Genomic DNA, 13,706 nt, shown 5'->3' on the forward strand with positions numbered 1-13,706 from the left:
TGTCTCAGTTAAGAATAACATTGTTTAAATATTTGAATGCAGTGCTTGAAGCTCCTAAGACTTCTTAAGTTTCCATCCCCCCCTGGTGTACAAACACCACAACAACCCATTTTGGTGAGTCAGTGACACAGAACAGCAGATTGAAAGTGAGTGTTTGAGCATCCTATGTTTATTTACTCGCTTGTTTTCAAGTTGTTTTGGAAGAGATTTCATCCTGAGGAGCATATGAGAAATGTAAATGCAAACTGAGGTGAACTTCTGCCTCAGGACTAAACATAGATCAGTACATACCACCAGCAGGAGCGAAAAAGGCCAAAGTGTACATTCACTCCACCACCTCGTATATACAGTATATACATGTGTCAGGCTTGACCTTACCTAACTTTAAACCTCCACATTCTATTTGCTCCATTTTTTTTTTTTGTTTGTTTTCTAGACGAGTGCATACACCCTTATATAAGCAAACACACCCCACATTGAAGCGTACACTTAGAGTGAGTCCCACCCTGCTGATGCACTCCTCTGAACCCTCCAGCATGTGACACCTCCCGCTGGAATGCCAAACAACCACAATGTTGTTGTGACCTGATTGTCAGTAGCTTTGGAAACACAGATATTTTACACATCTGTCACAGGGCAGTCAACTACCCCCCCTCCACACACACACACACACACACACACACACACACACACACACACACACACACACACACACACACACACACACACACACACACACACACACACACACACACACTGAAATACACATGTACACACTTGCATTTCTTTTATTCAATATTTCTCCAAGGGAAGATTTAATTCAGCTTGTGTTGCATTTTGTCGACAGCTTTTTGCTTCCTTTGGTTTTTCATTTATGCATATTGTTGTAAAATGTGCATGAAACCACTCAAATCTGCTAATTAGAGCCTTGAATTTACAATAAAAAGGAAATGTGGATGTTTTTCTTTGGTAATGTGAAATTGAGTGAAGATCATCAAAGCATGGCAAAACTGGAAACAGACCGGGGATATGGAATTATTCCAAGCATGATTTAAGCAAATCTGCTGCTTTTTTCGCTACTTATGTAAATCTAGCAAGTGGATGAGCAGCTTTGAACATGAAAAAGACATTTCTCTTTGCCTTTATTTCTTTTAGTGTTATGGCCTCGGTTTACATGCAGAAACAGGAACAGCTTCATGTTTGATCGCTTCATAAAAATATATTTATTTGATTTGTTTTTATATTTGTATTTTGGTGTAAAGACCGTGTAGGTGGTAGATATGCAGTAACCACACCATTCATGTGTACATGCATGGGAATTAAGCTTATAGATGCGTGTAATGGTACTTTTTATACCTGGCTATCTTTAAATTGGCTGCTTTCCTGTGTGAATATGCACAGACACACACACAAGGTTGGAAAAACACTCTTCCCCGCTCTGATAAAAAACACTCTGTGCAATGATTACCTGCCTTGCCACTCAGGGGCCATTTGCTGTTACCACAAAGCTGATTATCTCACCTCTACAGCAGGCTGTGTTTGCGGCTTTGCGATTTTCTCCCAAATGCCCACACTGCTATTTGTAGAAATGTTACCTTGCTGGCACAGGCTGAAATATGTTTGTGTTTGTGTGGATGTTTGTGTCTGGCTGAGTGTTTGCGGCGGAGCTTTTTTTTTTTTTTTTTTTTTGGTGGTTGTGTGCATGTGTGTGTGTGTGTTTGGTGGGTGGGTGTGTGTTTGTGTGGAACTGAAGGCTGTAAGAATGGAGGGATGGATGACACAAACAGGGCAGAGTGGTGGGAGGCTGGTGTCAGGACCCTACTCCTACTACCAGGCTGGATGCAGTATCTGACAGCTGACTGAGAGTCTGCAGGCCCCCTCTTTTACACAGTCCCACCAAAAAGGTCAGCACTTCAATCAGCGCCGCTCTCTGGATGCCTCTCTTTTCTCTCTTTCGGCTGCAGAGCCTCAATTTGTCCCCCTTGATGCACACTTAGCTGTGCTTGACCGTATCTCACAGGTGGAAATGCAGCTTTCACACTCAAGAAAGCATTCCCAAAATGCACCAAAGTGTGTGCATCATGTGGCATCCACAGTTTATTAAAGTTCCAAAGCAGATGATTATGCACGCTGGATGATATGTGTAATTTTGGAGCACTTTGGTGTGTGGAAAATTGCTAACACAAGTCATAACTGACTCATTGCTCTAAGCGTTTAAATTTTCCGGACCTTTAATTTCCTCTCAGTTCTTCCTCAGGTCTTTAATTTGCCTTCACACATCGGGCTCTTTCTCTCTCCATATCCTGTTGCCTACAATCTGCTGCAGGAGATATTTTCCCTGAGGATGATCAGAAGTGGCAATTTAAAAATCATTTAAAATGACAAGACTGGCAGGTGTTTGTACAGCAGAGAAAAGAAAGATGAAAAAAAAAAGAAAAACAGGACAAACAAGTCAAACACACAAATGTCCCAGCTCATTGAGGGAACAATTTGTTTGTTTTGCTGATTAATCAAATCAAAACATGACATTATTTCCTGTAAATGAACAATCTGCTGCGTGATCTTATCTTTTGTTTGAAACCAAGGTATGTGCATGCTCATGTTTGTAGTCACAGCACCAGTTTAAAAAATCAGATTAGTCTCATAATGTGTCATCTGTCACTTCCCCGTCCTCCGCATAGCTTCCTTATTATTCACCTATTACACTGTTTTTATTTTTTTCATAATCATGCCTGATAAATTAGCAGGTCATCAAAAGCCGTCAGCTGCATGAATTATCATTAACACGAGGAGTGAAATGTCAATGGGGATGCAGGTGAAGAGTGTCCTGTGATTTCACGAGGCTAATAAGAGCACTGAAACAAAAGAGATGAAGAGCTTTTGGGTTCGAGTGCCTGCTAAGAGACTCTCCTCTGTGTTTAAAGTCTTATGGGGTTAAAGTCACTCCAGATCCAGAGCCATACAGCTGGTGACTCAGTCTGAATCAAGACGCTCTGAAGGCAGGATGATCACACAGCATACAGGAAAATATCTCACTGTCTCACTGTCTCACAGCCGGTGTGTGTCATGATGGAGCCTCTGCCAGTATATAAAGAAAATCTCGTGCCTAGATTCTTTCCATTGGCTCTATGAATCATTTTATTGCCCACTGCTCCAATGTAAGTACTTATGACAGCAACAGATGCCTGGGCACAAACCCAACTTCATCCCTGTGACTTTATAAAGGGGCAAACACATAACTATTTCCCTTACCTAACCGTGCCTTAAATTGGTCTCGATTTTCCTATGCAACATTTTTGGCCTGAAATTGTCATTAAGGAACAATTGTTTGTGTTGTAAGGAATCGCAAAATGAAGCTAATCAATATTTCCCATTTCAAAGGACATCTTTAGATTGCTTGTTTCATTCAAGTTGGAACAATTCACCCACTATTTACTGTTTTTGAAGGTCAGAAAAACAGTCAACAGCTTTGAAAATACATAATCTGTTAAAAATAATAAAAGAATAAATCTATGAGTCATGCTAGCATCACTAGGTGACTGTATTTAAAACATGGCTTTATAAATGCTAACTTTGCCTTCAAATACAAAAAAAAAAAAAAAGTATGCATAAAAAGTCAAATGACAGAGGTCAATAAATTTGAAAAGCAAATACAACCTCCCTTTCTGTAGGCCTAGCTACAAATAAAGCAGTGGGGTTGATGTGGGCATTAAGCCTCCTTGAAAACAGCCCACCTTAAATTAGAAATCCATGTTAAACCCAAAGTTTTGGAATACAGTGTTATAAATGTAGAATGTAGAACTAATCTAGTCTTAAGTCAACTGATCAGAAGAGAAAAATGTGAAATTTAGGTGGGTATTTTTTTAGCATCCTGTCACGGAGCTGCAACTCATATACCAACAAGTCAAATTAGCTGTGCCCATTGTTATGCTAAACTATGAACAACTTTTTTTTTTTTTTTTTACCTGAGTCTGATCAAAATCAGTGAGTTACAAAAACAATCTATTGTGTTTTGTAGAAGTAAATAAAATAGTAAGACTAAATGTATTTTGTACCAAGTTGTGAAAGTGTTCAATGGACATCTTAACATGGAAGCTAAAGGCAAAGTCTTCGTTTTTGGAGCCAGCCTCTGGTGGACACTTGAGGAGCTGCATTCTTTCTTTTTTTACACTTCCACATTGGCTTCACTTTTTTTAGGAGTAAAAAGTTTCCACTCCATTGTCACAATTGCAACATTAGCCTAATAACTGGAAAAGTTACCATTCTCGAGAAACACCATCTCATTGCTAAAATAAGCAAAGCTTTACTAAACTGAAAGAACAGGCCAGCATCATAATGTCCATTTTGACATTTGGTCATAAATGAAGTCTCTTTGACCTAAAAACTGAGCAAGACAACAGGTGTTTGATACAAGACGTGTCATGTCATGCTCTTTCTCTAATTCTAAAAAGTTTTGGTTTAAAGGCCGTTAAAGTCTGATCATTTGAGTCTTTTTCACTTTCATAAACTGTATGTTTAAAATGATATGTAGTATTTCAAGCAGCAACTAGATAGCTGGTACCAAATTCTCTGATCCCTTAACAATTTGGAGCCCACAGATGTTCATGAAACTGATGAGTAAAGACCCCCACAGTGAAAAATTTGAATGGCCTTACCAGTAAATCTAATAGCAGTGTTTTTGATGACCAATTCTGTTAAATGTGTCAAATGGTCTCATCTCTACACTATTCAATCTTTACCACACCCTATGACTGCTCACCTTTATCCCTGTCATGGCCAGCTCATGTTGTTTGTGAGCTCCCTGTGAGTCTGAAGTTGCTTTGTGTTCGAGCACAGCTCTGAGATGACACCATGAATTGTCATAGCATGCATTGTGTTATCCCCTCAGGGCCCGACAGTGCAGTCTTTTAATTACAGAACATGTGCGTCCATGGGAGATAGACAGAGTCTTATTATCACATGCCTGATGAGCCTGGAAACACTGGCGAAGGCTCTCACTGAATACTCATCACCCTTTAATCAATCTACAGTACTTCTCTGCTTCTGTTTCAATGAAAGATATTCAGCCGTGTCACTTATGACACATTTACTTCATGATGGGGTCTGACTTAGCTTAGAAGTTCTCAATATAGATAGATTAGATGACGTACAAAAACCTGATGATAATTTGCTAAATTAGAGCACAAAAGTTGAATCTGGATGTGACCTAAAGAACTAGGTCCTCCATTACACAGTCTTGTTCAACAGATAAGTTGGGATGTTCTGCATTCTTGGTTTTAGCTACATGACTGCACCCGGACCGGGAGGACAGAGCATGCACTTTTCCACTTTGTGCTTTGACATTTGAATTAAGTGGCGTCAAAGGCAAGGACTAAAGTTTGGTTTCAACATCCCCTGTCATAAATCTGGATGAAAGCAGTGTTGGTTTAGACATGACGGTTTCATCTTGTCTGTCTGAAGTGTTACTTGCCGGCCCTGAGGCTTAGGGATGAGCGAGTATGAGTGTGTTTTATTTCTGTTTGTGTGTGTGTGTGTGTGTGTGTGTGTGTGTGTGCAGCTGCAATGTGAAGGTTTGATGAAAGAGACAGATGTTTTGGAAAGGAGAACACAGAGCAGGAAGTGTGAGAGGTGTTGAGAACTTGCTCTAATATTAAATGGATACTGACCTGAGTCACCGTCTGCACAGCACGTGCTCAATCAGTGGAAAAACGTATTTCAACACATTTGAGGGTTATATAACGCACTGTTATTAGTATTCCACAATTATAGAGGAAAGTATGTTGTGCTGGAAAAATGGATGAATTTTCCTGTTTGAGAGATTGTAAACCATGCAGATCACTGCTCTGAAAGTGTAAGCAGTTTCAGCAGACATCAGCAGTGTCATGCGAGTATTTCTGTACACGCTGATACTTCTACGGCACTCACACTTTCTTTAAGCCCCTCAAGAGTCTTGACATTCAAAATAAACCGGTTGCGGTTTCTGCATTGGTAGCCTCAGGTCTGATCAGGTCCTCCTGAATGAGGTCAATGCCTCCTGTAGTGAGTCTGAGCTGAAACTCAAAGTTATGAAACCAGAGAAAAGCCCAGTTTTCCACAGGATGGGCATGGGAGGGCTGTTCCTGGATTTGTCACAAAAGCTTGGCCATCACATATAACATACAAGCTCTGTCAATACATGATTAAAAAAAAAAAGGCTTTGACAAAGGACTCCGCATTCCTACAATCCTCAAGAGGGCCTGCTACTGTAAAAGTGACTAAGCTTCCAGCAGAAACAGGAAGGCTTACACAGAAATGTGATTAAAAATGATTGTTCCTTTAAGAAGACTGACTGGGAGTAAGAACTTCCAGCAATGTAATAATGGTGTTACCGAAACTGCAGTTTGCTGAGAAGTCAAATAATCTGATTACTTGAAATGCTCTTTTGCAATATGCAGAAGCTGTCACATGCTGCCACCAAGTGGCAGAAACCCTCACTGCATGGTAAACACACAAAAAGACTCACATACAGTATTTTAACTGAACATCATGAGGAGAATGTAGTCTAAAAAAAAAAAGATCCACTATATTTGTGAATTCAAATACTTGCACAGAAACTCAACACGTGGGTAATTCCAAATAAATTTATTTTGTGATTCTGTCCACTGTACAAAGCAAGCACGGGATCTTCTGGACACTGACATGACTCAGCGGGAAAAACAGATGGAAGATTGAATCCCATTAAAGAGACGGAAAAAATTGACCTGAAGAAAGAAAAGAGAGCAACTTAGTTTGTGGAACAAACTGAAAGTCAACTTATTTCTCTTCATTACTTAAAGTCAAAACCGAATCACAACTATTGAACATAGTTTCGATAGATGTCTATCAAAAAAAACTCTAGTCTTTGTGTAGCATCTTGTTTCTTACCATAGGTCTACTCCAGAGCCTTGACGATGGCCTCGTTGGCCTCTATGCTGATCTGGACCTCTGCCCTCGCTGCCTCATCAGATGCACCGGACAACTCAGACTGAGCCTTCTCCAGATTTGCCTTTGCAGCCTGAAAAAAAGAGAGACACAAAAATAGATGCGGTTAAAACGAGAAACTTTGTAATCTTAGGCTGAGCAACCCATTACCTAGAAAAATCACAGCCCCACGACTCAAACGGCGTCTTATTTCATGAATTTCAAGAACATGAAGTAAGACAAGGAGAAAATCCCTACTGCCTCTTTGCTCTGAAAGCTCCATTTGTCACAGTAGTGATTAGAAACGAGAAATGCCAAACATAGCTGGGAGTTAAAGGTCTCCCAGTAGGGATTTGACACATCTGCTATAACTCAACAGTGACTGACCTTTCCTTCCTTATTAACCGCGTGGGCCAGTGTGCATTTTCACCGCAGAGTGGAAGACAACGAGCAAAAAATAACTCATTTACTGCGACCCAGTCAACTTGACAGTGACACTGGCACTGCCCAAGGTCAAAGCCAGACACCTCGGCAGCGTGTGCAGAGTAACGCAGCCTAGCATTAACAAGTTTGACATTTACACGGGGGCTCAGCATTGAGGTCCAACTGCAGGCCTGATCAGGGGGATAATCATGAGCTGGGAGGAGAAAATGAGGGCGAGGAGGAATCTAGACGCCTGACCTCAGTTTTCCCTGCAGAGAAGGCGATCAGTGATTAGACTGAAATGCTCAATGAAGCTCCTCACATAAACTCTGAAGAGACGGTATCAATACTTCCCAGTCATATCACTAAAAATCAATTGGTGCAGTTTTGCTGCACATGTGATCATCGTTCTGAATCAATGACCTCATGATATCTACATACAAAGAAAACTCATCCTTTTCTCTAGCCTACTACACAGCTTAACTTTGAAAAAACAGAGCTGTTAGGATAAAAAAATAACATCTCCTTCGACATACAAAATTAATCTGGACAATATATAACAAATTAATCTGTTTCATAATATTATAATTTGGCACAAATTTAAAGAAAATTCATTTTGTGTGGGCAAACAACGCTCACTCACTCAGCATGATGACATTTTAACTACAGGCCGTAAACCTGCCTATAAAAGCCTTTTCCAAGAAACACAGACCAATATCTGACAACTTGTTAAAAAGTATAAAATGCTACCTGCCTAAGACATTTCACAAACACATTTTGTTTTATTTTTCTTTCAAAGTTATGTGTTTTATGGGTGTGTATCATGCTGAGGCTAAAGCTGTTGACAGGAGTAAAGTTGGGGCTAAAGGAAGAAGTTAGTGGGGCATCACTCTCTCTTGTGATCTCTTCTACTTTGTTGTCAACAAGCATGAAGTGTAATTTTTTGTTAATTACTAAAAGAGCCAGTTCAACGTCATTATTTGTCTGCTTATCAATAAGAAGAGCTAGTGGTGAGCTGAGACACAAACAGCAGACAGAAAGAGGCACAACTTTGACTACAAGCAAATCCTGCATGTTTATGCTGGGCGTGGATCATATGTAAGTTCCTGAATGTGTAACTGCTGTGAGACAATTGGAAAACTCCTTATGTCATTTGCATTAAGCAGAATTCTTCTTCTAAACCTACTGTCTATATGGATTAAAGATCACTGCTCGTTTTCTCTCATTGGCTTTGGTGATTTTTGAAAATATCCAACAGGAAAATAAAAGATATCATTTTTATTTCTAAGCACTTGTTGTTGAAAAGAACCAATAACCAACACAACTCTGAGCATAGTGATCATACTGTACATCATATTATTTGCTAACACACTTTGTAGGCTCATAGCTATGAGCTTGGCCTGTAACTAGAAGAAAGCGTAGTCAGTCAGTGAATGAAACAACACTGAGAAAACATTTTAGAAATCGGTTGTACGCCCCTTGAGTCAGACTGTTTCTGCTCTTAATATGGCACAAATATTGATCCTGACATTTACAGGGACTTTATTAAAAATATGTAGCATGTAGCTCATAATGGTGCCCAATTACACACAGTGTAATACGCAGATCAATAACATGACAAGTTCAGATCATTACATTAAATAAAGGCATTAAGGCTGATCAAACTGTGAGTTTAGCATTTTTGGAAAGTATATATTTTAACCATTTTTGATTGATTCACTGATTTCAAGTTGAACGTTTGAATGCTTATCACTGACTGCTGGTTCACTACATTTTAGCTGTTACATATGAATTCTAGATAATTTGTTGTATTCCTGCATCAGTTGAGCACCACTCCAAGGTTTGTTACACTTAAGCATGCTTCAAACCTAAAGTCCAGGGCCTGTATTTACAAAGCATCCTAAGGCTAAAAGTAGCTTTTGCTGACGTTGTTCTTATAAATGCTACTTGGACTGGATTAGGGCTGGGTGACATGAGAAGAAATCCCATCAAGATAATTTCTATCATATCAGTAGATAACAATATTCATCACGATATAAATCAAATAACTTTTTTGTCAAGCTTAAATGGGCCATTACTCATGAGTGAGTTGTGAAGACGTCAGAAGGTTATTTTTGACTTGGTTTATTTTTTTTGCCAGAGGTTGAATGTGACAGATGTACTGAAGAACTTTATACAGCTACTTTAGATAGATAAAACAGGTAGGTCTACTTTGCTTTTGTTTTATTTTTTATTGGGCATGTTGCAGGTGGTCTGCTAAGACTGCATGTGCATTTGATAACAGGAGCAAACTGCCTTCTTTAAATGAGGACTTAGCACATGCTTCCTGCTGTCACCATGGAGAGTTTGGGAGAGCAGAGTGTCCGTAAACAAAAAATAAAAGATGAAGTTTGAAGCCATGAAGTTGGAAAACTGTGACGTACAGGTCACAGGATACCGCACAGGAGGTGAGGGCTGTGTCAGATGTGGTGGGCACCCTGTGCCGTGACACTCAAGCCTTCGCTGCGCACGCAAAGCAGCTGGTCAGTGCTGTGTCTGGGCTGACATTGATCGTTAATGCACTGGCAACAGTCCGGAGATCATTAAGTGGCAATGTTTCTTCAACTGAGCTGCCGGAGGAGGAAAATGGAAGGTTCAACTCCTGCGCTCTCAGGAGAGATCACTGAGATGAACGTTCATTACATACGGGTGGAGACCAGCACAGCTGGTCAATTTACAGCCCAGAAATGGGGTTGTTGGACAGATGAACAATATGTCTCCACTATTTTTATTTCTGACAGTCCAACTGTGTTAATGCATACACGGAATATTCCCTTTCTCCCTCGTCTTTAATTGCACCTCCGCGCCACAACAGCTGCAGCCGTTTTTGTGTAATGCTGTGCAGGTTTGCTCCTACCTTTCAACCATGATAAATATGGACACAAAAAATGTGACCACTAACAGTTTCAGGTTTGATAAATCACTCTAAGAGCACTGAATGATAATGTTTGCATCTCCTCCTCCCAGATAGGATCAGCTAATCAAACGTCTGTCAAAACATGAACGAATGAATTCTATCAAAATTCTATTTATCATGTCTCATATTTCTATCATGGAAACGTATTTAGTGATATGTTTATCTTCTTAGTTTTATCACCCAGGCCTAGACTGGATTAGTATAAACAGAGGGCCTGTGTATCTTTAATATGGTCAGTACTGGGGACCTCTGGTAATTTCAGTCTCATAATCCAGTTCAAATCAGCATCGCTGTCATTTCAGGTGGCAACATTTTTTTGCAAAGGTCTCTGCAGCTTTTTCAGATCATTTTCTGCTCAAAAATTATTTCAGCAGTTTTGGACATTCTAAACAAACATACTCTTCTTTTATTAGACTGCAAGGCTGACTGTGCACTACATAGTGAGGTGCTGCTGCTAAAGCACAGGGTGTCTGTGCAGCATTTTTTTTATCAGAAACATGAGGAACAACAAGTGACTTACAGGCTTTGCTTAATCCGTGCAAATGTGCCACACCAAAAACTGAAATCTGGAGGTAATTCTATATTCACCAGTGGTTCTCACATAAAACTAATTTTGAATTGTAGTAAGCATTGGTGAATAAAGTGAAACCGTCTTTATGGAGGTCAAAAGGGTATTGCTTAAAATCAAAGAGATATCTTTGAAAAGATATCAATGTGCAAAAGCAATCTACTCTTATTGGGCACAATCTCTCAAAATAAACTCCAAATATTGCTAATCAGACTGTAAAAACGGCTCCAAATAAAGTCTTATGGACTCTTGTGGTCAGCCAAAGGCCTACTGGTTCCAAAGATCTTATCATTGCTGTATTAAACAAACTTGGGTTTTCCGCGTGGTTTGAAATGACCAAAGTGTCCATCTTTAGAGCTGTAGTCAGGTCTACATCATACTTACAGCGATGTCCAGCTGGTCCAGGGGGACAGCCTCCTCAGCCAGCAGCTGGACTGAAGAATCAGCGTTGACTGTTATTGAACCACTGCTCACTGCACACAAATAAATACACAACAGTGTCACTTAACATGCCACACGAGCAGTCATGTTCTTCTAAAACATATAAGTGAATGCAATGTACAACTCTTTTTTTGCATTTTCTATGATATAATATTATACTTTATATCTTAACTTTTTCAAACTCTACTCTATAGATTGAAGATCTATAGATAGAAGATCTTATAGATAGAAGATGTTGCTAGTTCTGCCTCATTATCTTGTTAATTGTTTGGCACCAATACAGCAAGTCAAACCCCCTGTATATGTAAATGTAACTGGCAATAAAACACAATTCTGATTCTGATAACCAATATGCTTTGATGATGTAGAAGGACTCGGCTTCTTTGAGGTAGATTCTGTTCTGCATTTAATAGTGTGTTTCTTTTTGGTAAACATAATCTTACCAAAGTATTTGGAAGAGGAGCCATCATCACCAAAGACTGTGACAACACCAGGCCTGAGGACCTGCAGGGTGGGTACATGAGCTGGGAGGATACCAAACGCACCAGTAAGTGTGGGCACGTCTACCTGTTTCACACTGGCCTCTTTGAAAAACACCTGGAAAGCAGAGAGAGCAGAAGACATATGTTGGCTTCTGGTCAGTCCTGCAAAAGTCACAACATGAAAATGTTGAGCAACACTGCTGCCACACTGCAAACTCTTATTATTAAATTCTAACAGGTAACTTCCATATCACTGTTAACTTTGTTAGCCTCCTATGCATTGGCTTATTTCAATATAAAAAATGGACATTGTTAAATATATATTTACATTGCTGAAAGGTCAAACCAGAAATCTGCAATAGCGGGTAAATTAAACTTGCAGATTGAATGAAAGTGTATTTTAATATTAGGAAGAACTTTAAACTAAAATGAGAAAAAAAAATGGTACATGAGGCGAATTATGGTAATAATTATTACCACTGATTTTAACTTCAAGGTTAGCGAGCTCTGTGTTTTAACAGTGAAGCAGTGCAAAGTTAATGGATGTCTACTAACAATACAGTTGAAAGCATGTGTGCAGCCACAATTCTAGCTGTTATTCAGCGATAACGACCCTTAAAGTTCACTTTACCACACACTGACAGTTAATGACAGCTAGGTTAGTCTGTGCTAGCTAGCTATGCTAAGTTAAACCCCTTTTCGACGGTGCACACGTTTTAATTTTTTCAAGCGCATGCGTACATTCAAGTGCATTGAAACAAAACTATACATTCACACAATAAATGCTGAATTATTCGGGGTTAGACTTAAAGTAAACTGTGAGGTTGCATTGCAAAGGAAATCTATATTAGCCGTGCAGCCAGCAGGGCCCGGGTAGCCCGGTCAGCAGCGTTAACATTTAGCCAGCTACCTGTGTCGGAGAGGCGAATGTGAAGGACATCTGCGGAGCCCCCGTGGCAGCCTCGGCGTAGGTGCGAGTTTGCCTCAGCACGGGGAGAGCACGACGGAGAAACCTTGCTGCCATCATGTCTGAAAATTAAAGTTTTATCCAAGTACAAGTGAATGACAGAAGTCCTCAAGCCCTTGCGTGAAGGCAGTCGGTGTGCGCTTGGTAGGACAAGGACGTTCGTAACCTACCCACAAGGCTTTACGATGGCGCAAAGGATGCCGGGAAATTGAGTGTTTTCGAAAGATAGGTGTACTCGATGATTTTCAAAGGCAAGGGGTTATCATTCATTTTTCTAAGTCGTTTGTTTTATTTGAAATAACGGTTAACTAGTGGGAGACATGTATTGTAGTATTTAACGATGGGGAAAAGTTTGTGTCTGACTGATAAACGGATCAACAAATAACTAAAATAAACTTTCCGTACACTATTTATATATTTTTTTAAATTATTCCCCGGATGATACGTGTTTCTCACACATTAAATTATTTTTTCAGGCATACACATTCACTTCAGGGGCCTGAGCACATCTGAAGGTCTGAAATGACAAATATAAACAGTAGTTTTCTGAGTTTTTGTCCTATCCAGCTGTTTTTGGTAAATCATTTGGGTACACATGTTTGATGTACAATATTTATTTCCTTTTTCACGTACTTTCCTTTTTAATTTGATTAATTTATTATTAATTCATATATTTATTCATCTATTTTTCCATGTTCTACTTCAAAGTGACTGAGAACTGATTACCAGTAGATGGCGCCAAACTACAACATGCCAAAAAACACCACTTCAGCACAGAGGGTTGAACGAGTCTGGTCTGGAACTACAATTCTGTAGCAGTCTCATATACGCCACTCATTGATCTAAATCCCGAACGCAGTGACAGACAGCTGGGAGCTTGCAATGCCATTACTTCCACATTGCTGACTTGTAGCTATCAGTATTGCAGAA

General features: G+C 39.7%; 1 protein-coding gene across 1 annotated transcript; it reads right to left on the bottom strand.

The window, feature by feature from the left end:
- Positions 1–6,606: 6,606 nt before the first annotated feature.
- Positions 6,607–12,959, bottom strand: atp5f1d (ATP synthase F1 subunit delta). The gene is made up of 5 exons (XM_074668615.1): positions 12,720–12,959; positions 11,771–11,924; positions 11,271–11,359; positions 6,904–7,033; positions 6,607–6,740 (listed from the first exon to the last, which is right to left on the bottom strand). Exons 1-4 carry the CDS (start codon positions 12,834–12,836, stop codon positions 6,911–6,913), a joined length of 483 nt encoding a protein of 160 aa, XP_074524716.1. The 5' UTR covers positions 12,837–12,959; the 3' UTR covers positions 6,607–6,740; positions 6,904–6,910.
- Between the last annotated feature and the right edge of the window lie 747 nt (positions 12,960–13,706).

This window comes from Halichoeres trimaculatus, unplaced genomic scaffold, assembly GCF_033239565.1.
Source record: "Halichoeres trimaculatus isolate MK-OKI-2021-1 unplaced genomic scaffold, fHalTri1.1 fHalTri1_scaffold_4, whole genome shotgun sequence".
NCBI lineage: Eukaryota > Metazoa > Chordata > Actinopteri > Labriformes > Labridae > Halichoeres > Halichoeres trimaculatus.

What these genes read in the sequence shown, in the direction of transcription:
- atp5f1d (XM_074668615.1), bottom strand. Translation starts at nt 12,836, where the DNA reads ATGATGGCAGCAAGGTTTCTCCGTCGTGCTCTCCCCGTGCTGAGGCAA. An exon ending in CATTCGCCTCTCCGACACAG is followed by an intron (nt 11,925 to 12,719) that starts GTAGCTGGCTAA and finishes TCTGCTTTCCAG; the next exon opens with GTGTTTTTCAAAGAGGCCAG. An exon ending in CTCCTCTTCCAAATACTTTG is followed by an intron (nt 11,360 to 11,770) that starts GTAAGATTATGT and finishes ATTTGTGTGCAG; the next exon opens with TGAGCAGTGGTTCAATAACA.